The 26,617-nt window shown below is 43.8% G+C and overlaps 1 protein-coding gene and 1 pseudogene across 3 annotated transcripts in view; both read left to right on the forward strand.

Annotated features, from left to right (window-relative positions):
- Positions 1-26,145, forward strand: part of FRMD6 (FERM domain containing 6) — a 79,339-nt gene extending 53,194 nt beyond the window's left edge. For both annotated transcript variants that reach the window (XM_058666429.1, XM_058666430.1), the window contains exons 6-14: positions 934-1,120; positions 3,167-3,322; positions 11,515-11,580; positions 12,416-12,484; positions 14,672-14,846; positions 19,540-19,875; positions 20,836-20,967; positions 23,734-23,825; positions 25,577-26,145. In XM_058666429.1, the coding sequence (XP_058522412.1) occupies positions 934-1,120; positions 3,167-3,322; positions 11,515-11,580; positions 12,416-12,484; positions 14,672-14,846; positions 19,540-19,875; positions 20,836-20,967; positions 23,734-23,825; positions 25,577-25,861 (1,498 nt within the window). In that variant the 3' untranslated portion in view covers positions 25,862-26,145. The remainder of the gene's footprint in view (positions 1-933; positions 1,121-3,166; positions 3,323-11,514; positions 11,581-12,415; positions 12,485-14,671; positions 14,847-19,539; positions 19,876-20,835; positions 20,968-23,733; positions 23,826-25,576) is intronic.
- On the forward strand, positions 8,576-9,498 carry LOC105941793 (transcription initiation factor TFIID subunit 10-like; annotated as a pseudogene). Its single transcript, XR_009245531.1, has 2 exons — positions 8,576-8,598; positions 9,004-9,498. The product of XR_009245531.1 is annotated as a transcription initiation factor TFIID subunit 10-like (transcript).
- Positions 26,146-26,617: the final 472 nt, after the last annotated feature.

Consider the following 26,617-nt stretch of genomic DNA (forward strand, 5'->3'; position numbering starts at 1 on the left):
GTGTTGGTTTTATTTTTTTAAGTGTATTTTTATTATCATCCACTAATAATGATGACTATCAGGTAGACAGGCAAACTAAATCGATCAGATAACCTCATCAAAACACACAAATCCATGCTCACTTTTTTTTCTTACAGTTTTATTCTGATCACAAAAGCATCCTCTGTGGAGCTTGGATGTGTTTTTCTGCAGTCAGCATCTCTCCCAAGACGTGTAGTGAGGACTGTATTTATATGTGACCTCGGTGGATTGTAATGAGTCCACTGTTAGCATTTCCTTTTATAGGGAATATCATGATTGTCATGACACATGCCTGTAAAATCGCACCTGCAAATTCATAGCCATTAAATGGAAGATAAGAAACAAATTTAAAGAAAGCTTTTCAGTTTGATCTTTCTTAAAGAAACAAAAAATTGGAGCATTCTGGTTAAGCATATCTTTTTTTCTGGAAGGGCATGTAAAGATTTTTCAAAGAACTGTAGGATGCTTGTAGTGTACTCAGCAAAAAAAACAAAACATAGGGCATCAAAACACTCAAACTATGACCACCCCTCAAATTTGTCATGTGTGTAGTATTGTTGTAGCAAATTTATTTCAATGCAGGCAGCACAGATACCTGGGCTTCTGTTCTAATGCTTGTTCAGTGAAATAATAGCCATACTGCAGTGGGGTGACTCAGATCTTGTTTCCTTCTCTGAATGAATCAAGTCTTGGGGAATGCTGTTGCTGCTGTCTGAGTAGTCTGAGTTGGAATTCTGACCACCTGCAGCCTCAGCAAGGTGAACTGGTAGGAGCTATGAGATTGCCTCTTTTGCCAAAGAGGGAGGCATAGAAACACAGGGCTGTTGTCACCAGATCAGAGCAGGATAGAGGTCCTGTTTATGTGCCATTGCATTGTTTCATCAAAATGTGTGTTCTGTTTTCTTTTCCCAGTGACAGAGCTGCAAGATACTATTATTACTGGCACCTGAGAAAACAAGTGCTGCATTCTCAGTGTGTGCTCCGAGAGGAGGCCTACTTCCTGCTGGCAGCCTTTGCCCTGCAGGCTGATCTTGGGAACTTCAAAAGGAACAAGCACTATGGAAAGTACTTTGAGCCAGAGGCTTACTTCCCAGCTTGGGTAAGTCCTGTTTTCAAGTCCTAACTGCATCCTGTAGCACCATTTAGGCTCATTATGTGCTGCTACCAGAAAGGGAGCGCAGAGATTCTGTGGCCAGTGAAACAGTTCCTGAGGCCCAAGTAGACACTGAACACCTGAAAGCTTTGTGACACCATCTGGTACCTTCATTCTGCTTCTGCCTTAAGGGGAAAAGGGATGTGATGCGGAACTTCCCAGCCCTATTGTGCATTCACATGGCTTCAACTGCCCCGTCTACTCTTACTGGAATACTGAGCAAAACATTACTTTTGTTGAGGGTGAGGTTGTTCACAGCCTCTTCTATGCTCTGACCTCCACGTTCTTCCTTTCAGAACTACAGCACGGTGTTCGGTGTTAGTCCAGCTAGAAGTGGCTCACAAACACCTTCTCCACCCTTCCCTGTCCATGTCTCTTCATACCCATACTCCAATCCCTACTGTGTCGGTCTCACTTAGCATTTAGCCTGTTCTCAAGCAAGTTCCTCCTCAGATAGAACACATGGAACATGGCTGGCTGTTGTTCACCTGTCCTTGAGAGCCAGGAGCTGTCATTTTTTGCCTTCTCTTCAATGGGAAAGCTGCTTGAAACAGTCATGAATGTTGAATTTCTTTTAGCTTCTTCCCACAGGCATTCCTTAAACTGTATCTACCTGCCAGCTTTTCTCACCAGTGGCCGGAATTCCACTGCTGCCCTTGATCCCTTGTCACCTCCCGCTTGGAAGACTTCATCTAAATTAATGCTTTTAGCCGGCTCCCAAGTTTCGTTCTCCACTGTGTCTGTAAGGTAGCTATTCATCTGTAGGCAACATAAACTCAAAATGTGCTCCATCAGATTCTTCTTCCCACTTGGATTCTGTGCATTCCTTCCTAATCTCAACAGGTGGCTCTGTCCTACACACAGTCACTCAGAAACTTGACAGTCAGAAGGAACATTCCATTACCATGTTTCTCCTTGTCGCATCCAGTCAGCCATAACACCCTCTAACCCAGACACGTGTGTACCCATCACTTGGTTTGAGAAATGAAATTCTCTGCCACTCATATTACCCTTTACTTTTCTTTGTATACATTGCTTCCACCAATCCACACTCCCAGCTCTGAACGTACTGCAGTGCTGTTTTGGGGGCTCTGCCTACTGTAGTCCACACTCCACAGCTTCCTAAGAGAAGGTTGTGCTCCCTGTCACCTATGAAGTGAAGCCCAGGTTTCCAAGCACGACCTGTAGCCTGTTGCCCCCATAAATTCTGTGTGTTTGCTAGCGCATTCCAAAAGATGAGCATATAAATGGAAACTCTCCTGCTTTGCCAGCACTTTATATAAGATCTTGTTGCCCAGCTTACAGAACTGCAGTTGGAGAAGTCACAGGATGTGGACGGAAGAACTTCTCTGTCTCTCCTCCTTTCTATGTATCTGACTTTCCAATAAAAAGAAATAAATCTTTGAAAAAAATCAGTAAAATCCCAAAACTGTAGTGAGTCTTTATAGAGTGTTTAAATGAAAATGCCTTGAAGTATTCAAAAGAGCATCAAATTCAACTTCTTAGCCAGAAACAAAATGTCCTCCCCTCTCTGGAGTAATGTGTAGAGCCTCCTGTACATGCCTGAAATGTTGGGAAAACAGTGGTTTTTCCAGAACCTGAAGGTTTACTGGCAGTAGAGGATTTCTGCAGTACCTTGATTCTAGCAATGGTCATCAGTGATGTCTACAAAATTATGTGCATTTACATGGAGCACTTTCCCCTGACTGAAGCCAAGCATACTAGTATTTTTCCATTTCTTGTGAATATTCCTCCTGGTTCCTAATGGAGTACTGCAGCTAGATTGGCTTTGTAGTTCCCAGTGTTAGCTGATTCAGCCTATTCATAACATAACACATGGTGAAAACAGAGTGAGAGTGGGAATTGTCTAGTGGAAGCCAGCCAGTGTGTGTGGCCTGTTTTAAATTCTTACCCTTTCATCATTTCCGGAGCGAAGGGAGTGCTGACATCTCTCCAACAAATGTTACATTGCGTACTCCTCTATCCCAACAGGTTGTTTCCAAGAGGGGGAAGGACTACATCCTGAAGCACATTCCAAACATGCACAAAGATCAGTTTGCACTGACCGCTTCCGAGGCACATCTGAAATACATCAAAGAGGCCGTCCGACTGGATGATGTCGCGGTTCATTACTACAGATTGTACAAGGTGCGTCACTGCCGCTTATGAGAGTAAAAGTTCCATCAGGATTTCAGTTTTGTGGGAAGCTTCTGCTTTATTTTCATATTTTTAGCTGATGTTTGTTACCACAGGTCAGTCTTGGAGGCAGCAAGGCTTTTTGCCCCAGGCCTGGAATTAAGAATAGTCTACTTGTTGGCACTAACAGAGAAGTCACACTGTAAAGTTGGTGTTCAGTAATTATAGAGTAGTTCTGTTTCTCCTCCCCACATCTGCTTTTCTGCTTCAGGGAGTAATGTTTGTGACTAGTTTAATAATGATGCTAAATAATCCTCAAAGTGAAGCCATTCCTGCACTATATCAGTTAATTACAAGATCATGACCAGAGCCACCAGTGCCTGTGGAGGACTGTGGCAATAAGTGGCAGATTTGTTCAATCCAGACCTCTAGCTAGCAGAGCTTGTGGACCTATGCCATTGTGCTCCACTCTGGAATTCATCACTGCTTGTGTCCTGTGTATCCCAGTTTCTTTTTGCCATCCTGAAGTAGAGTCGCACACCCAAAGAACAACTAGGGGCCATGCTTTGTCTTCAGTCATGGACACTGCCCTTGAGCTTGTCTTCACTTCCTCCCAGTCCCACCACCCGTCTCTGGTCCACAAATGCTAATTCATTATTGAGATATCCTGAAGGATGCTCTCAAAACTAATATGTGAACTCCAGGAGTTTATGTAATCCGTCTGTGCTTGTTTGCCCTTGTTAAATGGGAACAATAACATATCTGCCTCTTAGGATTGTGGAATACTAAAAGAACCCCTGGTAAAGAGTGTTTGGACGGTTCTCAGCATGATGTAGCTTGATTTTAGCCTGCAGCTGGTAAAGAGTGTTTGGACAGTTCTCAGCACAATGTAGCTCCATGTCAGCCTGCAGCTGGTGACCATTGCTGTTAGTCTGTTCCCGTCACCTTGTTCTTTGAGGCTAGATTAGCCTGCCCAGACCAGTGCAGGCTCATGTCTCAGTGTACTGCTCGGCAACTTTCTAAACAGTTTAGGACACTAGATAGTTCAGGAGTCAGTGTATATGTTTCCTCTCTTCTCATGCCCAAGAGATACTCCCTCATCTATTCATACATCTATGACTAAATTCTTAAACGATTGCTATGTTGTTCTTTTTTTTTTTCTTAAAAGATTTTGTTTGTAACATCTCACTTTATATAAGAAAAAGCAAATATCTGAGATTTTTGACAAAGAGTTTACATATTAGACATGAGTAATACGGATTCAAGATGGCGGAATAGGGTAAGAACATGTTTAAATGGATGGAGAAACATTTATTCAGGATGAAGCAGAGAGGACGCATTCCAGGAAATAGGACAGAGCAGCAGCAGAGGGGTACCTGGAGACTGACAGACACAGGAAAGCAGCAGACACAATGGTGTGGCATTGCAGTGACTTATACTGCAGCAGCATTCAGCTAACAGCAATCTGAACTCCACCAGCAGCCGGAACTCCACCAGCAACCAGGTGGGAAGGGACTTTTCTTTTTTTTCTTATTTATTTATTTTTTTAATTATTTATTATTTTTACTTCATTAATTACATTGTATTATGTGACACAGTTTCATAGGTACTTGGGTTCTCCCCACCCCTCCCCAAACCCTCCCACCATGGTGGATTCCTCCACCTTGTTGCATAACCACAGCTCAAGTTCAGTTGAGATTCCCCCATTGCAAGCGTATACCAAACATAGAGTCCAGCATCTTATTGTCCAGTCAAGTTCAACGGCTTCTTAGGTATACCCTTTCTGGTCTGAAGACAGAGCCAGCAGAGTATCATCCCAGTCAATTGAAAGCTCCAACATACCATCAGCAAAAATTTACATCATTATGGAATTGATTGACATAGTAATGAGTAACCAATATGTTAAAAGTAAATGCGAGTTCCTAGCCACCTTCTGTGACCACCTCACTTACATTTCAATTTTAGTTTATACACAACATAAGGGAAGGGACTTTCACTAGGAGCTTGGGAGGTGAACCAAGACAAAGAACCGTCCATCCTGCTGGTCCATAGATTTCACAGCCCAGTCAGCCCCCTAGAGCCGAATTGGGCGCCATTTTGCATAAGGAGGCAAAGGCAAGGGAAAGGACTGAGCATAAACTGAGGTGGGAGTGAACTCATTTCTGACTCAGGGAACTGCAGCAACATGGCATTCTACAGGTTCCACCCAAGACAGGTCTGGCTAGCCCTCAGACCTGACGTCCAACAGATCAAGAACTCTAGTAGTGGTACATCAGGTGACATTTTGTACACTGTGGCAGAAGCTTTAGGATTGCAGGGAACAACAGTGAACTGCCCATGTGCTGAGCTCGCGAGAACTCACTGAGTTCCATGGATTGCACTGCTCCCACAGGAAAATAATACCGACTGTGGCATCGTACAGGTAAAAATAGGTCCGTGTGGCACCCAGACCTAACATCCAACAGGTTCTGGCAAGATCAGCGCCATCAACAACCTAGTTATATTGGATACCTGGTGTCTCTCTAATCCTGGGACCTGCTCCAACTGAAATTGGGAGAAAGGTTGTACAGACAACAGTGCAGCCTCAGCATGGTAGCACTAGAGGTAGAGATTGGTGAGCCAGGAGTTGGGGCTGCGGAGTTCTTTGTGGAAACCTAACCAAGAACCCAGACCTGGAACTCGCTGAAGGGAGTGGCACAGTTGGCTGCAAGCAAAGAGTTGTATACTAACTGCAATAAGTAAAATCTAACTGTAGACCTGTGGGTGACAGAGCTTAGTAAACCTGCCCCAAGGAGAGGACTCTGCTAACCAGAAGTACAATGACCAAGAGCAAAAGAAGAGACAAAGACACAATGAATTTTACTGAAGACTCCCCTGCAAAGGAGCAAAACCCTTTGCCAACCTCAGAATTAACTGAGGAAGACATCAAGAAAATGGGGGACACAGAATTCATAAAACTCATTTTAAAGCTTCTGATCAACAATGAGAAGCACATACAAGAGTTCAAAGAATTTGAGGAATATGTTACACAAGAAGTAGCAGCAGTAAAGCAAATCAAGGCTGATATATCAGAAATTAAGAATGTAGTAGAGCAAAAAGTACAGTGGAGAGTCTCCAAAATAGAATGAAGCAAGCAGAAGAAAGAATCTCACAATTGGAAGATATTTCCTGTTACCAGGGGGAAGCCAAGAAAAAGCTGGAAGCAGAGCTGGATCAGGCAAAAAAAAGTATTCAAGAATCGAAAGACACTATTAAGAAGCCTAATATAAGAATTATGGGAGTCCCAGAAGGTGCAGAAAGAGAAACTGGTTTTACAAATGTATTTAATGAAATAATAAAGGAAAATTTTCCTAATCTAGAGAAAGAATTGGGAAACAAGATCCAGGAGGGGCACAGAACTCCCAGCAGGCTTGACCAAAAGCGATCTTCAACAAGACACGTGATTATCAAGCTCTCTTCAGTTGAACATAAGGAAAAGATCCTTAAATGTGCACATGAAAAAAATCAATTGACATATAAAGGAATGCCAATTAAACTCACAGGAGATCTTTCACAGGAAACTCTACAGGCCAGAAGAGAATGGAGTGACATATTCCAGATTCTAAAAGAAAAAAATTGTCAGCCTAGGATAACATATCCAGCAAAGCTTTCTTTTGTCTTTGAAAATGAAACTCAATTCTTGCACAGTAAAGAAAAGTTAAAAAAAATTTGCCTCTTCCAAACCTGCCCTACAAATGATACTTCAAGATGTTCTCTCTACAGAGAAGAGGAATAGCACCCAACAAAACCAAAGGCAAATGGGAAGAACATCCCAGTAAAATGACAACAGAAGACTAAATCAATGAACAACCCATTCCTAAAATGAGAGGACCAAAGTACCACTCATACATATTAACCCTGAATGTAAATGGCTTAAGCTCAATCAAACATCATAGATTAGTACGCTGGATTAAAAAACAAAATCCCACCCGAAGAGTGCATAAACCTGGATTGAGAGAGACCTGGGAGGGAAATGGTGGCCTCCTCCCTCTTGGGTTACTACTCCCACGGGAGGTCATGAAAACTAGGATGGGGGCTGGGGTGACTAGACAGAGAGGCACTCAACAACATCCATGAGGGCTGGGTAGTTGAGCTGGTTAGATGGAACTAAGCTTTAATACCCATTGACATGTACGAGAGCCAAATGGGATGTGGGACAGACTGGACTAGTCTGCTACACATACTGGCAAACCAGGGTAGGGGGCGGGCCTGGTGGGGGTTATTGTGGGTCGCTCCAACTAGGCTGCAGCTCCCACTGGTTTATGTGAGGGCCGAGCATGTGCTGGGCAGAAGCAGGCTGGACTGCAACACCCATTGGTTCCAGTGGACGTCGGGACTGAAAGCAGAACTTCCCCAGCAATTGCAACCACCAGCTGATCGTGGTGATGGTCTGTGCCAGGCCCTGTGCTTGCTAGAACATATAAGAATCAGGTCTGGGTATAACTCAGAGTTTCTTTGGGGATCTCCCCTATCGAAATGCCAGACTCAGAACCCTAGCCAAGAAAAGACAGAAGACAGAACAAGTCAATCAACCACCTCAGCTGTATGTTGGCAGCGAAATACCGGGCAAATGGAAACTCTATGATGGACTATGTCAATCAGTGGATTCTTCAACGACCTCATCGTGCTTGGAGTAGCGAGACTGGCAGCGATTCATAACTGGTGAACTATCAAAACCACTTGAGCAAGTATCTCAGAGCATGTTCCACGTCCGGGACTTGGGGTGGGTGGGAAACTGGGTGGGGCTTCTCCCTTAATATCCCCCTTTACCTCAGATACGTGAAGGAAACAATGTGGAAATGATGATCTTACCCACTTCCCTATAGCCCTTGAACCTTTTTACCGTAATTAGCTATGTAAAGATTGTCAAAAATATAATTTTAAAAAACCCATCTATTTGTTGTCTAGAAGAGACACATTACACCAACAAAAATCAGCAGAAACTATCTCATGGATTTAGATGTTTTCTGTTAGATTCATCTCTTCAAAACACTTTCTTCTGATTAAATTCTTCAGTGACTCATAAATCATACAGTAGCATCATTTTCTTCAAGAAGGTTCTTGATTTTCATTTTTTCAGCTACATGTTAGTCATTTAGTAACATGTTATTTAACTTCATGGTGTTGTTTATTTCTTTTTTCTTCCTGATGTTGATTTTGTTTTGTGGCTTTTCATTTAAGGGGATATGTAAAAGTTGTGTAATGGAGACTGTCATATCTAGTAACATGTTATTTAACTTCGTGGCATCGTAAATTTCGATTTTTCTTCCTGTTGTTGATTTTGTATTATGACTTTTCATTTGAGGGGATGTACAGTAGCTGTGAAATCACTGACATATCCAGATGTGAGGATACAATGCAGTATGCATCGCTACTTCCAAAGATGGACTTACAATGAAACTGTTTACTCTATCTTGACGATAGGATGCTGGACTTTTCTGCCATTGTCCATGCCTGCAAAGATGGACATATGACTGTGTATGAAGAATTATACTTTAGTAAGATATAGAGAAAATAGGTGGGTGGGGTGGAATTGGAGAGGGGATAAGGGAAATACCAGGAGCCTATGGAACTGTATCATATAAAGAAAGAGAGAGGGGGAGAGGGAGGGAGGAAGGCGCCCCGGTCTCCGCTCCCGCTGCGCTGCCCTCCAGCGCGGCGCCCCCAGAGGGAGCCATGTCGAACGGGGTTTACGTGCTTCCGAGCGCGGCCAACGGAGAGGTGAAGCCTGTGGTATCCAGCACGCCTCTGATGGACTTCTTGATGCAGCTGGAGGACTATAAGCCTACGATCCCAGACGCAGTGACTGGTTACTACTTGAACCGTGCTGGCTTTGAGGCCTCAGACCCACGATAATCCGGCTCATCTCCCTAGCTGCCCAGAAATTCATCTCAGATATTGCCAACGATGCCCTACAGCACTGCAAAATGAAGGGCACAACCTCTGGCAGCTCCCGGAGCAAGAGCAAGGACCGCAAGTACACTCTAACCATGGAGGACTTGACCCCTGCCCTCAGCGAGTATGGCATCAATGTGAAGAAGCCACACTGCTTCACCTGAGCCACATCACCTAAATGCACTTGTCTGTCCCCATGTCCGCACACCAGCCTGTTTTCATAATAAAATTTATTGTGACAGGCAAAAAAAAAAGACTGTTCCTTTAGAATAAGGTTTCTGTTAAAACCCTGTGTCACTTCTCACTGTTTGGTAAGCTACTTAGGCGGTTGTAACTGTAACCCTGGACCATTTATGAATATTCAGTGGGAATGATACAATGTATGTCACAGGGTTGAGGGGATTTGATGAGATAATGAGTCTGAAATAATGAGGTAGAATATCTGGCACATTAGTAAGTGCTCAGAAATATGTATTGCTTCTTGCTTTATTTGCTAGGAAAGTTTGCTATTTTTAAGACTTCTATTTAAAACTAAGAATCTGAGCAGGCATTTGGTACAGACACTGCTTGGGACACCTGCCTTCATTCCATATTGGTCTGTGTCCAGGCTCCACCTCAGAGCTGACTCTACTAATGTGTACTTGGGAAGGCAGAAGATAACGTCTCAAGAGCTGGGGTTCTTTTTCCTCACAGGGGAGATTCAGATTGAATTCCAGGCTCTTGGCTGCAACTTGGCTGTTGTGGGCATTTAGGAAACAATCCCATGGATGTTAAATCTACCTTTCCCTCTGTCTCTCTTCATCCCTCTTGTTCTCTTTCAAATAAATAAATCGCATGGGGAAAAAAAAAACTTTCCTACTAGAGTAGATATCCCCAGTGTATCTTTTTTTTTTGTAAAAAGTAACTATTCACATTTGTTTAAAATGAGGTACTTTCTGCATTGCACAGAAATTGACTCTAACCTGCTTTTTAAGGTATTTGATGGAAATGTCAGGAAGCAAAATGAGGGAATGGGTAGTATGACCTGATGAGCAGTTTTTGTTCTTTGCAGAAATCAACTGACAGTCATTAATTCTGGCTTCATTCGGGGGATGGTTATGTGAAATTGAGGCAGACAGAACATTTTGATAAGAATGCTGGATTCCTCTTTCTCTCATGTGCACCGGATGCGTGAACGGCTAGCACACTCAGGAGTAGTCTTCCTTCAGAAAAGAATCAGTATGGTCTCAAAGGGGAACTGGCAGAGTCTAGCAAGTGATGGATGATTGCTCCTCTTAGACCTTAGAGTGCATGTGACTTTCTTGACATGAAAATACAGGTGTAGTCCTTGGAAAGAAACAGCCCAAGTACTGGAAATAGGCTACATTTCCTCTTTCCTATACCAGGTGAAGATGAGTTTCTTCCCATGCTCATGGAAAAATTGACACTAAATTGAATGAAAATCTGAATATTCGTTGTTTCATTGAGAAATCTTCAGGAAAAGATTTTAGTTACTTAGTAATTTCATTTACCTTCTATTCTGAACCTCACACCTTATATATGGCTGTTAAAGATGAGGATTTAAATGCTGTATCCAGATTATAGAGTGCACTTTTAATTGTACAATTTTTTGTTCTTAACGGTTGTGGTTTATTCTTTAGCTTATGCTTTGGTAGAATTTGTATCATATGGGCAAGTAATAACCTCTTGAAATGATTATTTCTAAGCTAACTAAATATAAAACTTTTGTAGCATTTTTTATTTATTCTCAGGGAAGAGCCTTAAATGTTTAGTCATTTGCCTCTAGTTCCCACTCCAGAGATGGGAGACTTGCCCAGTTTTAGACATATAAAAATCAATGTGTCTCAGAATATGCTAGGACAGTAGATCTTAAATTGTAATGTATGAGAAAAGAGTAAGTATAAGATGCCAAGGCAAATCCTGCAAAAACAGCACAGAAATAACCTTGTTTATAGGAGTTCTAGATAACCTGAGTATTTAAAATATCACCAAGTATGAAAGTATGTATAACGCTAGTGGAAAACACTAAAACTCTGGCCTTTCAGGGGAATGAAAAGTAGAACGTGTATACCATCACTGGTGAAAAATATGCTCATGATTTGCTTAAATATTGTAGGAGACTAAGGATGTAGAAAGACTTGAGCCAGGTTATTTTTAAGTCATAAGTTTTCCCATCCTAAAATTTCTCTGGGTTTTTTGTTGTTGTTATTGTGGGTAAATTATCCTTGTAAGGGAAAAATGTGCTTTTTCATAAAATTATATTCCTACAGGATAAAAGGGAAATTGAAGCTTCACTCACCCTTGGATTGACTATGCGCGGAATACAGATTTTTCAGGTTAGTAAATAAAAACTACATGCCCACTGAGTTGGACCATATGCTAGGTTAGCAGTGAGCCTGTGTGGTCCTACCACAGATCCAGGAGTCAGTCAGCACCCCTGGCGAGCACAGGTGCAGAGGATGGAAGGTGGGTGGAGTGATTCAGGCTGCCCTACACAGTCACAAGTCCGCTGTAACAGAAGACAGTAGCCAAAGCCTGGCCCAGACTCATCATTTACAGATCACTAACAAATCTTCAATAGCCAGATATTTCTGTTTTTGTGCATTGTGTGTCTTTTAACTTCTGGAGCATTTGTAACTGAAAACAAAAATGATGTTTCAATACGAAGTTTCTGGCTAGACATTTTAACTCCAATTTTACTTTTCTGATAGAACTTGTGCCTCAAGTTCCTAGTCCCTATCATGTTTTGCAGGTAAAATGGTGCTGTCCAATAGCCAGGAGCAGGAGTCAGGGTTTCTTCAGTGAGACACTGGAAAATACAAGGTTGCCTTACCTTAGATGCAGGCAAAACATCTGGTTGTGAAAGTCTGAGTGCCTTGTGGTATCTCAGCCCTCATCTTTTGGACTTTTTATTTATTTGTTTTTTTAATTGAGGCAAAGGCCTGAAGGGAATGATTGCCTTGGAAGGGCCATTTAATGCGATCACTCAGGAGCAGAAGCTACAAGACTGTATCAGTCATCTTTTAATTACTATCTCCGCTTTTGTAAAGAGAAATGGGGACTGCCTTCTCATTTTAATTACTGTGTTGTAGCTTTCTGGGAGAGAAGTCTGAGCGTTTCAAAGTATCTATCATTTTTTTCTGTTAACTCTAAATGTAATTGTTTCCACAGAATTTAGATGAAGAAAAACAGTTACTTTATGATTTCCCCTGGACAAATGTTGGAAAGTTGGTATTTGTGGTAAGTTTAACTGACTTAAAACATCTCATGAATTGTTTCTTTCTGTTTATTTTTTGTGTTTTGTTTTAAAACTGTATTGTCTTACTTGAGTTTTTAAAATCTGTAATTATTTGAAAGGCAGATAGACAGATGGGAACAGATTTTTGTTCATTGTTTTACTCTCCAAATGCTCCAACAGCCGAGGCTGAGCCAAACTGAAGTTAGGAGCCCAGAGCTCACCAGAGCTCAGTCTGGGTGTCCTGCATTGATGACAAGGATCCCGTTACTTCAGCCATCACCCGCTGCATCCCAGAGTATGTATCAACAGAAAACTGAAGTCAGACAAGGGCCAGGACTTGAACCAGAGATGGCAGCATCCCAGACAACATACTATTGTGCTGAATGCTGCTCCATGGCAGTTACTGTTCAGAAGCTGAAGCTGAAGCGGGTATCATGGTACTGCAGGCCAAGCTGCTGCTGCTTAGGATGCCCGTAGGCCATATCAGGATTCCTGGTTCTAGTCCCAGCTACTCTACTTCAATCCAGTGTCCTCATGACATATCTTGCCTGGTCACAGAGAATGGGCCAAGTACTCCCTGCCACTCTTGGAGGAAATCCACATGGAGTTCCTGGCTCAAGACTTCAGCCTGGCCCAGCCTACTGTTTTGAACATACAGGATGTAAGCCAGTGGAAAGAAGATCTTTATCTCTCTCTGTCTCCTCCAATTCTCTGTTTTCCCTCTGGTACTCTGCCTTTCAAACAGATAAAAATATTTAAGTGATTTTTAAAGTTGAAGCTGAAAGTAATTTGTTTTCTTATGTTATGCATATACTATTGTCACATCAGTGGGGAACTCAAAATCAAAGAATTCTATAGCAAAATAAATTACTGATTTTAATTTTTGTCTGTCTCTGCCATACCACCTAAATTACCGTAGTTACCCAGGAAACATAGGAAAAGTACAAGATGAGTTCATCAAATGGAATTATCACAAACACACACACACACACACACACACACACACACCACAGCAGAAGGAGTAGCAAACAGAAGACTGTAATCACAGGGCAGATTCTTTAGTGTGGGACTTGCCTGTTTCTTTGGGAAGTTACTGCTTTGTGAACAAAGAATAAAGAGTAATATAAAAAAAGATGTTTCTAATAATAGCTTTGTAAACTCATAAAGAAAGGGTTATAGTTGTTAACAGAAAAATACTTTTATTTTAGAATATTATTTATTTTGTTTATTATTTTTAGAAATAATATTTTCTCTTTTGTTAGAGCAAATTCATGGGTTTTTTTCTAGCTGTTTCTCTGCTGCCTCTATCCATGTTTTTATGGGGCTCAAAGAGTGACAGATTAGTAATGCATATATCTGGTGGTGATCCTGCTTTGTTCAGAAATCATTTTTTAAAGTACGCCTGAGGCTGGTGCCATGGCCTAACACTTTAATCCTCTGTCTTCAAGCACAGGCTTCCCATAAAGGCACTAGTTTGTGTCCCAGCTGCTCCACTTCCAGTTTAGCTCCTTATGGCCTGGGAAAGCAACAGAGGATAGCACAGGTGCTTAGGACTCTGCACCCACGTGGGAGACCCGGAAGAAGTTCTTAGCTCCTGGTGTCAGAATGGCTCAGCCCCAGCCATTGCAGCTACTACTTGGGGAGTGAACCAGCAGATGGAGTATCTTTCTCTTTGTCTCTACTTTTTGTAAATCTGCCTTTTAAATAAAAAAGTCACTTATCTTTCAGAGAATTTTCCATTTTCCTCTTCTCTCTCTCTCTCTCTCTTTTAAGCTCAGAGATAGAGAAAGATCTTCCATCTTCTGCCTCACTTCTCAAATGCCCACAACAGCTGGTTCTGGGCCAGGCTGAAGACAGAAGCCCAGAATTCAGTACAGACCTTCCATGTGGTACACACCCCTGGAGTACCCAGTCATGTGAGCCATCTGCTTTACTTGAGTGCTCGTCACACCCTGCTCACTCCGAACTAGGACTTGGACCCAGGATGCAGGACTCAGACTCAGGCACACAAATATGGGATGTGGGCAGTTTAACCGCTGCACCAAAGCCCACCTCTAGCCCAGGGAATTTGAAATGGAGCTATCTGTATCTATTTCTGAATTTGTACTTTCCCTTACTAAATAGAAAGTGAAGGGAACTTTGACAAATGATTCTGCCTCCTGAACTGGATTCATGCTTTCCTTCCCCAGGGGAAAAGATTTGAGATTCTGCCCGATGGCCTGCCTTCTGCCAGGAAGCTCATATACTATACGGGTTGCCCCCTGCGCTCCAGGCACCTGCTGCAGCTGCTGAGCAACAGCCACCGTCTCTACATGAATCTGCAGCCCATCCTGCGCCACATCCGGAAGCTGGAGGAAAATGAAGGTATCACGGTGTCTGGGTGGGCTGTGCACCGTGCATTTACTGTTCATGGTGTCTCACACTGGAGCTGTCCTGAGCCTATCATGAATGGGATTTGGAGACGGAAACCCTCTAGAGTGAGAACAGCACTTATGTTGCTACCACAGCACCATGCCAGAAGGCAAGGGGGCAAGTTTAGTTCTGTCTGCTGTAGCACCTAAACACTGTATCTGAGGTCATCTCTATTGCATAGCTGCTTCTTTGGTCCAGGTGGCCAGTTTCTTACTACATGGCTTGGTAGAAGCTACCCTGTAAAGGGAACAGGGCAGGGTCTCCCTAGGTGGTAAATGTCGCCTGTGTCTTGGAGCCCTGTGCATACACTGGCCCACCTTGTGCTGTTACCCACATTGTTCCTTACGTTAGAGGGACAGTGAGGGTTTGTCCCAGAAGTTTCTCTGACATCTCTGGTTGATACTTGGGAGGACCTTAAGTCTGGCCCAGCATGAATGATAAGGATTTTGTGAGCCAGTCCTGTGGGACTTGGCTGACATGCAGAGGGAACAGTGTAGTCCATCTGGGGCCGTGTCTGACCAGTTTTGATGGGAATTCAGATCACCCCTTCCCTGCAGTTTAATACTCATCCTCTCTTAAACAAACTGTCCCCCTGAAAAACAAAACAAACAAACAAAAAAAAATCCTCAGGTTTGTGTATCTGATTGATCTGTCTGAAAAGCCATCCCTCCATCCAAATGAGACCTCATTTGGAGGTTCCCCTGTAATTTAGTAGTGATTAGAGCATGAATCATCCTGTCACTGAACTGCATCTGTCCCCCAGGAGAAGTGGTGTAACTGTCAGGTGTATTGGCTTCTCCTGCTGCCAGACTGCGAGCTCTCCTCCCCAATGACTCATCCTTGTCACAGATTTGTCTTTGCTGTGCTGACAGGAACATTAGGAGGAATTCAGTTGGAGCCATAAAGCACCAGGGAATCTGTGAGCCTGGGTGACTGACTTAAGCGCAAAGCCTGTCATTTGCCAAGTCGGCCTCTTTTCTCAGTGCCCAGCACTGCACTTGGCCAAGTTCATTTACTCTGTCAACACCCTCCTCCCTTCAGTGCTTCAGTAAATTCTCCTTTAGCTAACCTTACAAGAAGCCCTTCAAAGCTGGAGCAAATTAGTGAACTTCGTTTATGGGTTCTAAAGTAAAGTTGTAAAGAATTCCTGCTTCTTGGAAGGAAAAGTTTTTTGCTTACTGCCAAGCATAGAACCAGGTATATTTGAAGGCTTACATGAACGAATGTCTTGGTCTGTTTTGTACTGCTATAGAAAAATACCATAAACTGGGAAATTTGTGAAGAACAGGTTTTTGTGTCCTCACAGTCCTGGAGCCTTAGAAGTCCAAGACCAAGGTTCCAGTATCTCATATTCTTACTGTATTATCCCATTGTGGAAGGAAGATGGGCATGGAAAGGGTTGGAGAGACAGAAGAAGGAGTTCCCCTCTCCCCATTACTGCCTCACCCTGACAACAGTGCAATCCATTCATGAGGACAGAACCCCAACCCAGTCACCTTAAAGGTCCTGTATCTTTTCTTTTTAAAGATTTATTTATTTTATTACAAAGTCAGATATACAGAGAGGAGGAGAGACAGAGAGGAAGATCTTCCATCTGATGATTCACTCCACAAGTGAGCTGCAGCAGCCAGTGCACGCCGATCCGAAGCCGGGAACCAGGAACCTCTTCCAGGTCTCCCACACGGGTGCAGGGTCCCAAATCTTTGGGCTATCCTGGACTGCTTTCCCAGGCCACAAGCAGGGAGCTGGATGGGAAGTGGAGCTGCCGGGATTAGAACCGGCGCCCATATGGGATCCTGGGGCGTTCAAGGCGAGGACTTTAGCCACTAGGCCACGCCGCCGGGCCCAAAGGTCCTATATCTTAAAGTTGCTGTAGTGACAGCTAAACCTGAATGTGAGTTTGGAAGGCAGCATTTACGCCATGGCAGGAGAAAAATGAAAAGATGCTGAAAATGTACATGAGTGCTTTTACATGATAGATATGGAGGAATGGCTTCCTTTTCTCCTTCCAGAGAAAACATGCCTAGTATCCTCTACTTAGAAGTAACACCAGGTCCGAAAATGGCTGGAGACCAGGTTTTTCTGGGCCAACTTTGCCCTAAATCTACTTACCTCACCCACACTAAAGATCTTTATAATTCTGACAAGAAAAACCCTTTTGTTTTGGTGTTAGTTTAGCATTAAAAAAAAAAATAGCGTAAAAAAGTTAGTATTTTTCTTCATTAAATTTCATATAGAGTAACCTTGCCTTAAATACTACTTTAGCCTTTTATAGTAGAAAATAATCCACAATTCTTTCATAGGGAGTAGGAGAGAGGGAGAAAGAAGCACTGTGCCATTTAAAACTGTGCCCACTGTTCTACAGTGTAGGCTGTGGATACTGAAGTCCTGCGTCAGGGGACAATAGTGCACACTCACGGTGTGACAGCCACATGATGTAGGAGACGCCCATGGCATCTGCATTTTTAGATACAAAGAGAGAAAGGGGCACAAATACGTTGGTCCCCTGCCTCCCTGACACCCGGGGAGGGCAAGTGGCACAGCATGTTTCTTAGAGGAAACTTTAGAATGACTGAAACACTTCCCTCTGTTGGTATGTATGTGAAGCTTCTTAAATATTTGCAGAGGGCCCAAATGATTGAGCACTGGGAAGGAAGCAGAGCCCACCATGTGAACTGCTAAGGCTCAGCTGACGTGTCGACAGGAGAAGGGATTTACACCAAGCTCCTGTTAGGTCAAGAGCAGGCGGGCAAGCACTTGTTTTCTCATGAGTATCCTGAGGTACGAATGGAAACTGTGATCTTCTCTGAAGTATGAGAAAGTTCAGGATGAAGGGTCTTGTTTATACTGAAGTAGAAAAGTTTTCAAATTATTAGATTGCCTCGAACCATAGCAACAGGCTTTTGGCACAGGAGTAGCATTGTCTTCCATGTCAGGGTTTCTGGTTCTAGCCCTAGCACCTCCACCTCTGATTCACCTTCCAGCTGGTGTACTTCCTGGGAGGCAGCAGATGATGGCTGAGGTGTTTGGGTTCCTGATACCCACATGAAGACCTGAATCATGCTATAGGTTCCTAACCTCCACCTAGTCCAGCCCTGGCTGTTGCAGGCATTTGGGGAGTGAATTTGATGATGGAATCCGTCTATCTCTGCCTGCCCCTCTCATTTAAATAAAATGAAATAGGTAGATAAAAATATTTTAAATAGAACTCTAGAAATACAGACCTTTTTTTTTTTTTTTAATTTTTCCTCTTTCTTTCTCCAAAGGCTACAAGGCTGTTCCTTTGAGCCTTCAGGTAGCAGGCACTACAAGAGAGTTCTGCAGCACCTTTTAGCAAACAGCCTTCCTGCCCTGAGAACTGGATGGAGAGGTGTGCCCTGTGCAGGGAGGGCTGCATTAGGCTCTGCTGTCGGGGACCAGCCTGCTTTCTGTAGGGCTGTGCACACTTGCCTTGTGTTTGAGCCTGACTCCCAGTGATGGCACAGTTGAGCTAGAGACCAGTGCTGTACGCAGCCTTTTGCATTCTGGAAAGTGTATGTTACCTTCTATTTGGCCTGCCACCTGTTCCCTCCCGAGGGGGCCAGTGGTGATTACACTGAAGAGCTGGATTCAGACATCAGGAATGCAAGTATTTTTACTTAACCGAGAAATAAGACAATCAAATCCATTAGCAGGCCCCTGAGAACTCAACTAGTCCACTAGATAGTAGATTCTGAAATAATACCATGTTAACAGTCCTCAAATGCACTGTTTTTAACATTGTTCTAATGTGTTATTTCTCATTAGTATTATAAAGTCAAGAAACCTAAACTGTTTTTTTTCCAACTTCTGATCAAAAACAGAAAAATATTTTTGTCAGCTCTATACCTGCTGCTCAGTTGTGGTTTTATACCTCAGTGTGAGGATGCGGTTAGCGTTTGATGGAAGGGGCTTTGAAGTATCTGCCGTGACTTCATTGAAGACCAGCACTGATGTTGAGGAATGATTTTGCCTATCATAGGCCATGTGGGAAAGGAAGCCTCATGAAGTTCAGCCTGCACAGAGAAAAACTAATGCATATTCTTAAGATGCTGGAGTTCATGTTCTTTAAAAAAAAGTCTCAGAAGAGTAATTTCATTTTATATTGTATTCGGCAGCCCATAGCCAAGCTAGCAGGGTAGCAGACTGAATGAATGCACTGATAAAATGAATGGCCATTGATATAATTACAGTCATGGAAGTCTCCTAGAGAAGTGCTCTTAAAATTATCAATGGAGAAGCACCAGGCATGTAAAATGTCAGGTATGCTATGGAACAAAATATACCTCAACATCACATAGGTCCTTCATTGCTCTGGAAGTGCCAAATGTTTTGTTTTAGCATACCAAGCTTTGTTCATGGTGGGAACCATGAACCAATCACAGGTTATACAGAAGATCCTTTGTGACTGTGCTTGGAATAGTGTCCTTCCATAATGCTTGAAACTCCCATGCTCTCTGGGTAGCTTAAAGACTCCCGCAGGCCCATTGCGATTTTTATTCACTCTGTATTAGTTGAGTTCCTGCTCCCAGTCACCAGATGCTGGCTGTACAGTTGTGCCGGCCCATAGCTTTCCTTCTGTTAAGACAGTTGAGCACAGTGATAAACTTTGTCCCCTCTCCCACAGAGAAGAAGCAATACCGGGAGTCTTACATCAGTGACAACCTGGACCTGGACATGGACCAGCTGGAGAAGCGCTCTCGGGCCAGCGGGAGCAGTGCGGGCAGTGTGAAACACAAGCGCCTTTCTCGTCACTCTACCACCAGCCACAGCAGCTCCCACACCTCAGGCATTGAGGCCGACACCAAGCCACGGGACACAGGCCCTGAGGACAGCTGTTCCGGCAGTGCTCTGCACCACAAGCTGAAAACTTGCAGCTCGATGACCAGCCATGGCAGCTCCCACACTTCCGGGGTAGAGAGTGGTGGCAAGGACCGCCTGGAGGAGGACTCGCAAGACGATGGTAAAGGCACCTTCACCTTCCGTCCCTTGTCTGCTGCTCTTGTCCTCCTGGCTTTCTCAGTTACTGAATCTGCAGAACTGTTGTCAGGGGTGCAACCTGGTAGCAAGAACAGAGCCATCTTGCCTGGTGACTTGCTTAAGTTGTTTATATTCTGCTGTGAGCAAAGCAGTCCCCTGTCATGATCCTTGGAGCCACAGGGGTCGAGTTAACCACAGGATGAAGTGTCAGTAGAGAGTAAGTCCTGTACTCCTGTCTGTCTGTAACAGCATTTCTGAATCCCAGATGAAATAAAGGCAAGGGTTAGGACAGCAGCATGGAGTACATAGACAAGTGACAAGAGCACCTTGAATTTCCCCCAAAAGGCTAAGTACATGCCATGGTGCTAACTAGTAAACTCTAAGTGCCTCCCATGTCACTGGAACACTTGGTGGGAGGGAGCTTCCTCTGCATCAGAGAAGAGACCTGTGACCTATATCAGACAGACTGGGCATTGGGCTATCTCCAGTGTGTTGTTGGTTTGTTTTTGTTTTCTGTCTAAAGTTAGTGCTTTGGTTTAAGGTGTGGGAGAAAGATAGCAATTGTAGAAGGTGGGTTAGGCTCCTGCACAGCTCGGCGGCTCTCAGATCAAATCCCTGAAAGCCTCCAAGTTGACAGCTCGTTCGGCCATCGTCAGCAGACGACCTGGCAGTCATGGGGGAGCTTTCTTCTTGAAGAGTAAGTAAGAGTTGATCATCAGATGCTGGAATTAGGGGTTACATAGCTAACACAGCAACCCTCTGTAAAAGAGAACAAGAAGCACCCTAGCTGGGAGTTGTTCCTGAAGCTTCTTGTTTGAATTGTCTCATGAGCAAATTCATTTTCAAAACTGAATAGCTACATAACTACCCCTGAGTGTGGCTGGGGAAAATTATAGGCAGCTCCCTCCAGGTCATTAAGTGTCTTTTCCTTCTTCTGTGTCAGAAATTGAAATGTTGGTCGATGACCCCAGGGACCTGGAGCCCATGAATGAAGAGTCTCTGGAAGTCAGCCCAGACATGTGCATCTATATCACGGAGGACATGCTGATGTCCCAGAAGCTGAATGGACACTCTGGTGAGCTCCTGAGGGCATGACTGTGCTCCAGTAGGACTCCCGCTGGGTAGGAAAGCAGGTGCCTTGGAAGACAGAGGAGTGAGCTGGGGGTTCTGCATCAGGCACAGGCCTCAAAGAAGAGACCATCCAAATCAGTGCCCCCGGCTCCAGGGTCAGGTTCTCTCCGTGAAAGTGAAGGGGCCACGTGCCCACCCTGAGCATCAGTGTCTTCTACCATGTACATTGTGGTTTGAACCTTTATCTGTTCACTTACTCACTTCACTTATTGTTGCTACACTTTACTATTTAAAATCATAGAATCATGTGATACATCCAGTGGGACCTTGGAGACCCTTCAGTCCTCCATTCTTACTTTTATCGATGATGAAACTGTATTATGGAGGAAAGTGCTGTGTGGCTAGAAACAACAGTCAGACCTAAGGTTATTAGCACAGATCCAGGCACGTAAAAGAAGTTCATGGGAAATGCACATTAGGAAAAAGAAACTACACAACATTTCAAAATCCTTGCACCAAAATCAGTTTTTCTTCTGTCCACTCACACATTGTAGAAATTATATGTTGAGGTGCCCATGCGGAGGGGTAGGAGAGGCCATCCCATCCCCTCTCTGCATTTATGTATTTCTGCATTTAATGTTGGTGATGAGGTTGTTATTTTCGCATTTTTGTAAATTTAAATGGAAATAAAATATAAATTAGCAGAGTAACTGTTTCAAAAGATACATATGTTCAAAAAAGTATTGAAATGTTCCTTAATCTAACAGAAAAGAACAAGTGCTTAAGTCATACTCTATACAGTGGCCTGTTATACAGCCACCAAATCAGAGAGGTGCAAAGAATATTTAGTAGCAGAAGAAAGATAGGGAAACAGTGCAAAGTTTTTGAAACTATGTCCAAAGTAAAGAAAAATGTCTCTAGAAAGGGAAGACTATGTAAAATTAGTAGTAATGCTTTCTCTGGATCCTAGTAGCAGGTGATTATCTGCTGCTCCTTGCGTCATCCTGACTTTCTGGATTCCCTGCGGTGGAGCAGGTAAACACTGCTCCTGAAGCCCTGAGCCCAGCTGAGGGAGTGTCACAGCGGGCCTGCCTGGCTCATCTGCCGGTGCCACATCAGGAGCACCAGGCTCTTGACACGACCTTGCCTTGTGGCAGGGCAGGGTTTTAGTGAAGGTTGTACTGGCATGTGGCCACTGGCAGAACTGCAGGAAATCTACAATACCCCTACCCGATGCCAACCAGTGCACAGGTCCATGCACTGTTTAATACTCTGTAAAGAGAATGGTGTTTCTGGAGAGACAACCTCTACTAAAGCAGTTGGTACCAGCCCCCAAAACTTGAGCATCACCTGAGAAGTTCTTAAACTGTACACAGTGAACCCTAAGTGGCTTAATGTTTCATGCCTCAGTAATTACTGAAAATGTAATGTATGCAAGGCAAATAATATACATAAGGTAAGTGTTGTACACTGAATCATGAGACATTTCTGAACAGTAAGGCAGGAAAGATAAGAAGTCATTTCTGTAGGCCATGAGCAAGTGAAACCACAAAATCCTGACCCCCAGTTCTTTTTTTTTATTTTTTTTGTATAATGGTATCTCAAGTTTGACCTATTCATGTGCCAGAAAACACTGCAGTGGTGGTCACTTGCAACTGCAGTTCTTGTCCACACTCTACCTGGTGAAACTGTTTTGTGGGGTGCTTCACCCACATTCTGCACACATCTAGGGAAATAAGTGTCAGTCTGCATTTCCGTTTGTGAGATTGTACTTTGCCCTGAGTGCTGAGGCAGTGGGGGACTCTGTTCATCTCCCAAACCCAGTGATGAATCTTTCTTGGTCTTGTTACAGTGAAATCTGTGTCATTGTGTCCCCATCAGTCAAAAAGAGATTCCACCCCTTTTCGTGCATTCCCTGTTGAATTGTCATTGAAGCAGTCTTGAATAGGTGCTGTGAGCATCCCATCTTAACAACAGGAGCTTGCGACACAGACAGGCTGGGGAAACAGCCTGGGCACTGGGCCTCAGTCCAGCCCAGATCTGGCTCACACCAGAGGCCAGAGCCCCCAGTTTTGTCCACTGCACACCCAAGCATAATGAAACTGTTCCGCATGGGATAAACTCTATGCCAGTGGTGATCACAAATGAAGGGAAGTGAGGCTTTTGAGATGCAGTGATGAGACACCTACAGTCTGTCTGTCTTTCTAACTTCATAGGGTTCAGACTCTTAGCTCTGTCCCCCACTCTGACCCCATATCTCCTCATTGCTCTCTGTTTCCTGGAGAGAATGCACCATCTGGCTATGCAGCACCCAGGAATCACAGGTGACTCCTCTGCACAGTCCCCAATGGATGTCTCATTGCTGGTAGTTTTTCAGGTCGGAGTATGTGGCAAGAAGATCCAGCAGTATAGTATAGTGGGTTAAGCCATTGCTTGTGGAGCCACCATCCTGTATTAGATGCCCATTCGAGCACCCATTTGAATTCTCACAACTCCATTTATGATCAGACTCCCTGCTAATGTGCTTGGAAAGCTCCAGAAGATGGCCCAAATGGTTGAGTCCCTGCACCTATTTGGAAGACCAGGGTAGAGTTGCTGGCTTTGCTTAACTCAGACCTGGTTATTGTCGCCATTTGTGGGGTGAACCTGTGGATGGAAGATCTCTCCCTCTTCTCTGTCACTCTGCCTTTTCAATAAGTAAATCTTAAAAAAAAAAAAAAAATTGGCAAGAAGCATGGCTAAATTGATCTGTTCATTGTTTTTCCCTCAGGATTGATTGTGAAAGAAATTGGTTCATCCACCTCCAGCTCATCAGAAACTGTGGTGAAACTGCGTGGCCAGAGCACCGATTCCCTTCCACAGGTACTGAGGAAATGGGGCATTTGCAGTTAGGAACTGAAGTTAGAGAACACTTTGCCTAGCCATGTACATTTATGCGTACACAAGTGAGGGCAAGTTAAAGTCTATCAAGAAATGATTCTTACCAGGTCCATAAATTATAGTTGTGTTCTCAGTTTCTTTTCATTTTTGCTTCTTAGTTCCATTTCTGTGTGAATTGCTTTTGATCTGGATTCATTACTACCTTCACATGGTTAGGAAGCCAGCATGTGTATGTGTGTACATGGGAGTGTCATGTGTGTTGATTGATCTTAGCAACCTGAAGAACAATCATTCTGCCAGGTGTGTCATGGTAAAAGTATTTCTAAACACTGATCATTCCGTTCTGATTGAAATTCCAGAGTGTGCTGAGCTGAAGTGTTTGACAAACCATGACGGTGGGTGAACTCTAAAAACATTAAACGCTGTAGGTCCAAAGTCTTGAACCTTGTGGGCTCAGCCTTTGGACCTAGCCTGCAGCTGGTGCTGCCTGTTGTCCAGAGTCTTCTCTTGGTCCCTGGGTCCTTTGATGACTTTCTCTTTTATTTCCTTGTTGCATTCTCCACCCACTTCTTTTGAACCAACCCCTCCCTTTTCTCTCCCCATCTGTCTTTCCTTTGTATTGCTTCCATTAAAGTAACCATAACGTGAAAATGAGGCTGAAGGGTTTTTCTGAAAACTGCAGGAATCACTAAAGCAGTAGTATATGTAGCATGGTTGCCTGGGTGATGGCTCCTGCGCCACTCCGCTCGGTGCACCCCAGCCAAGCACCGTAGGCCTACGGTTCCATAGCCATAATGTGGGGAGAGCAATTGGTGCTTATCTCAAGGGCTTGTGGAGGTGGTTGAGTGGTTCCGAGTGGGAATCCCAGCTGGAGCCTGAGAGGACTGCAGCAGCACTCAAGGAATTCTCACCGGCTGGAGGTGTCACTCAGATGTGACGTATCCTGGTGAAGTGTCATCTTGAAAATGTTGGATCTAGCAAAAGCATGAAAGGCAGCAAAAGTTAGGTCAGTGATGCGTTGGCTGTCTGAAGCATTCTATGACCCGCGGACACCTCCCTCAGGATTGCCTCTTGGGATTCAGCATCTCAGTGTCTGCTGCGGGCTGGGTGGAGCACTTGGCAGCTTGTGGCCTCTGCCTGTTCAGGAGCTGCCTTGCGGCCCTGTGCTTCCTTCCCAACACTTTCTGTACCAACAGCACTTTGTGTTTTGCGCAAGAATTCTGACGTTTAGAAAAACACTTCTTTTCAGTGTGTTTCTTGTTTTGTTTTCCCATTTTTATTAAAATAGCAATAGACAAATAAATTGAAAATAAACAAATAAATAAGTAGAACTTTACTTACACAGTCTTATTTTAAGCTAATTGATTTCTGAAATTCCTGCGTGTGTTGAGTTCCTCTTGTGTTTACGACTGTACCTTGGTTAATGTGTCTGTGAAGCAGTAATAGCCTCCATCTCCTGAAACTGTTAGAGTGATTAAATGAGTTAATACATGCTGAGCATTTACGGCAGGGCCTGGCACATAGTGCATGTTAGATGACATTCATATTGGTGCTGGTGTTGATGTATGTCCCGGCAGGAGCCCAGGAAACACCCATCTCCCACATGCAAGGGTTCCTTCCCCTTTCCCAGTGTCTTTTCTGGTTCTGCCGTAGCCTCTTTGCCAGGAAGATACACTGCTCTTTCACATCAGTCTATTCTCTTAAAGTTGTCTCAACCTCCCCTTATTTTGCAGACTGTGTGTCGAAAACCAAAGACCTCCACTGATCGACATAGCTTGAGCCTTGATGACATCAGACTTTACCAGAAAGACTTCTTGCGCATTGCAGGTCTGTGTCAGGACACTGCTCAGAGTTATACCTTTGGATGTGGCCATGAACTTGATGAGGAAGGCCTGTATTGCAACAGCTGCTTGGCCCAGCAGTGCGTCAACATCCAAGATGCTTTTCCAGTTAAAAGAACCAGCAAGTACTTTTCTCTGGATCTCACTCATGACGAAGTTCCAGAGTTTGTTGTATAAAGCCCATGTGTGGGCAGCCTGCTGTTGGCCAGCGGCTGTGGGAGTTATGGGCTCTTCCCGTAGTCCTTGTGCCATATCTTCACCCCAAACAGCTCTTTCTTTATAATATTTGTGATGGAAACAAAGCCTTGAGACAATTGCACTTTAAGTATTATGCAGAAGTAAACGTTACAGAGAATGTACAGCAAGACAAGTGCCAGAAGTTGATGGACCCTTGGGAGGGAAATATGCTTTACTGGTTACCAAGCCTCTGGAACACCAAAGCATGGTGTGCTTTCTTCGCTTGTTGCAGTTTGTATCAAGTGAAAGTGTTGTTTATTTGTATGCCTGTACATTATTTTTTTACTACTCTCCTGTGAAACAAATGCACATGGTTTAAGGGAGGAGAGCAGGAAGATGCTGTCTTCCTCCAGAAGAGAGGCTGTTGCCTAGGAAACAGCCATTGCTGCCTCACTGAGACTGTTCCCAAGCGAACAAAGTGATCAGAATCACATGATTCTAAGCAAGCCAAAGATTTGTGTGTTATGGAAGCAACTGCTCGGAGACGGGAAGAAGGAAATGAAGCTAAAGGGAAGACTGTGTGCCAGGGTGCCTTGGGACTTCCTCATGCCTGGGTAGCACCGTGCCCTCCTGTTGGCTCCTCCTGAAACTTCTAACATTCAGTTGATTTTCTTATCCAAGTATCAGATCACTTGTGTTCATGTCATGAGTCTTGTGGATATTACAAAACCAGTGTCAGTCAAAATTATGGGATGA

The sequence above is a fragment of the Ochotona princeps genome, chromosome 6, assembly GCF_030435755.1.
Source record: "Ochotona princeps isolate mOchPri1 chromosome 6, mOchPri1.hap1, whole genome shotgun sequence".
In the NCBI taxonomy this organism is placed as follows: Eukaryota; Metazoa; Chordata; class Mammalia; order Lagomorpha; family Ochotonidae; genus Ochotona; species Ochotona princeps.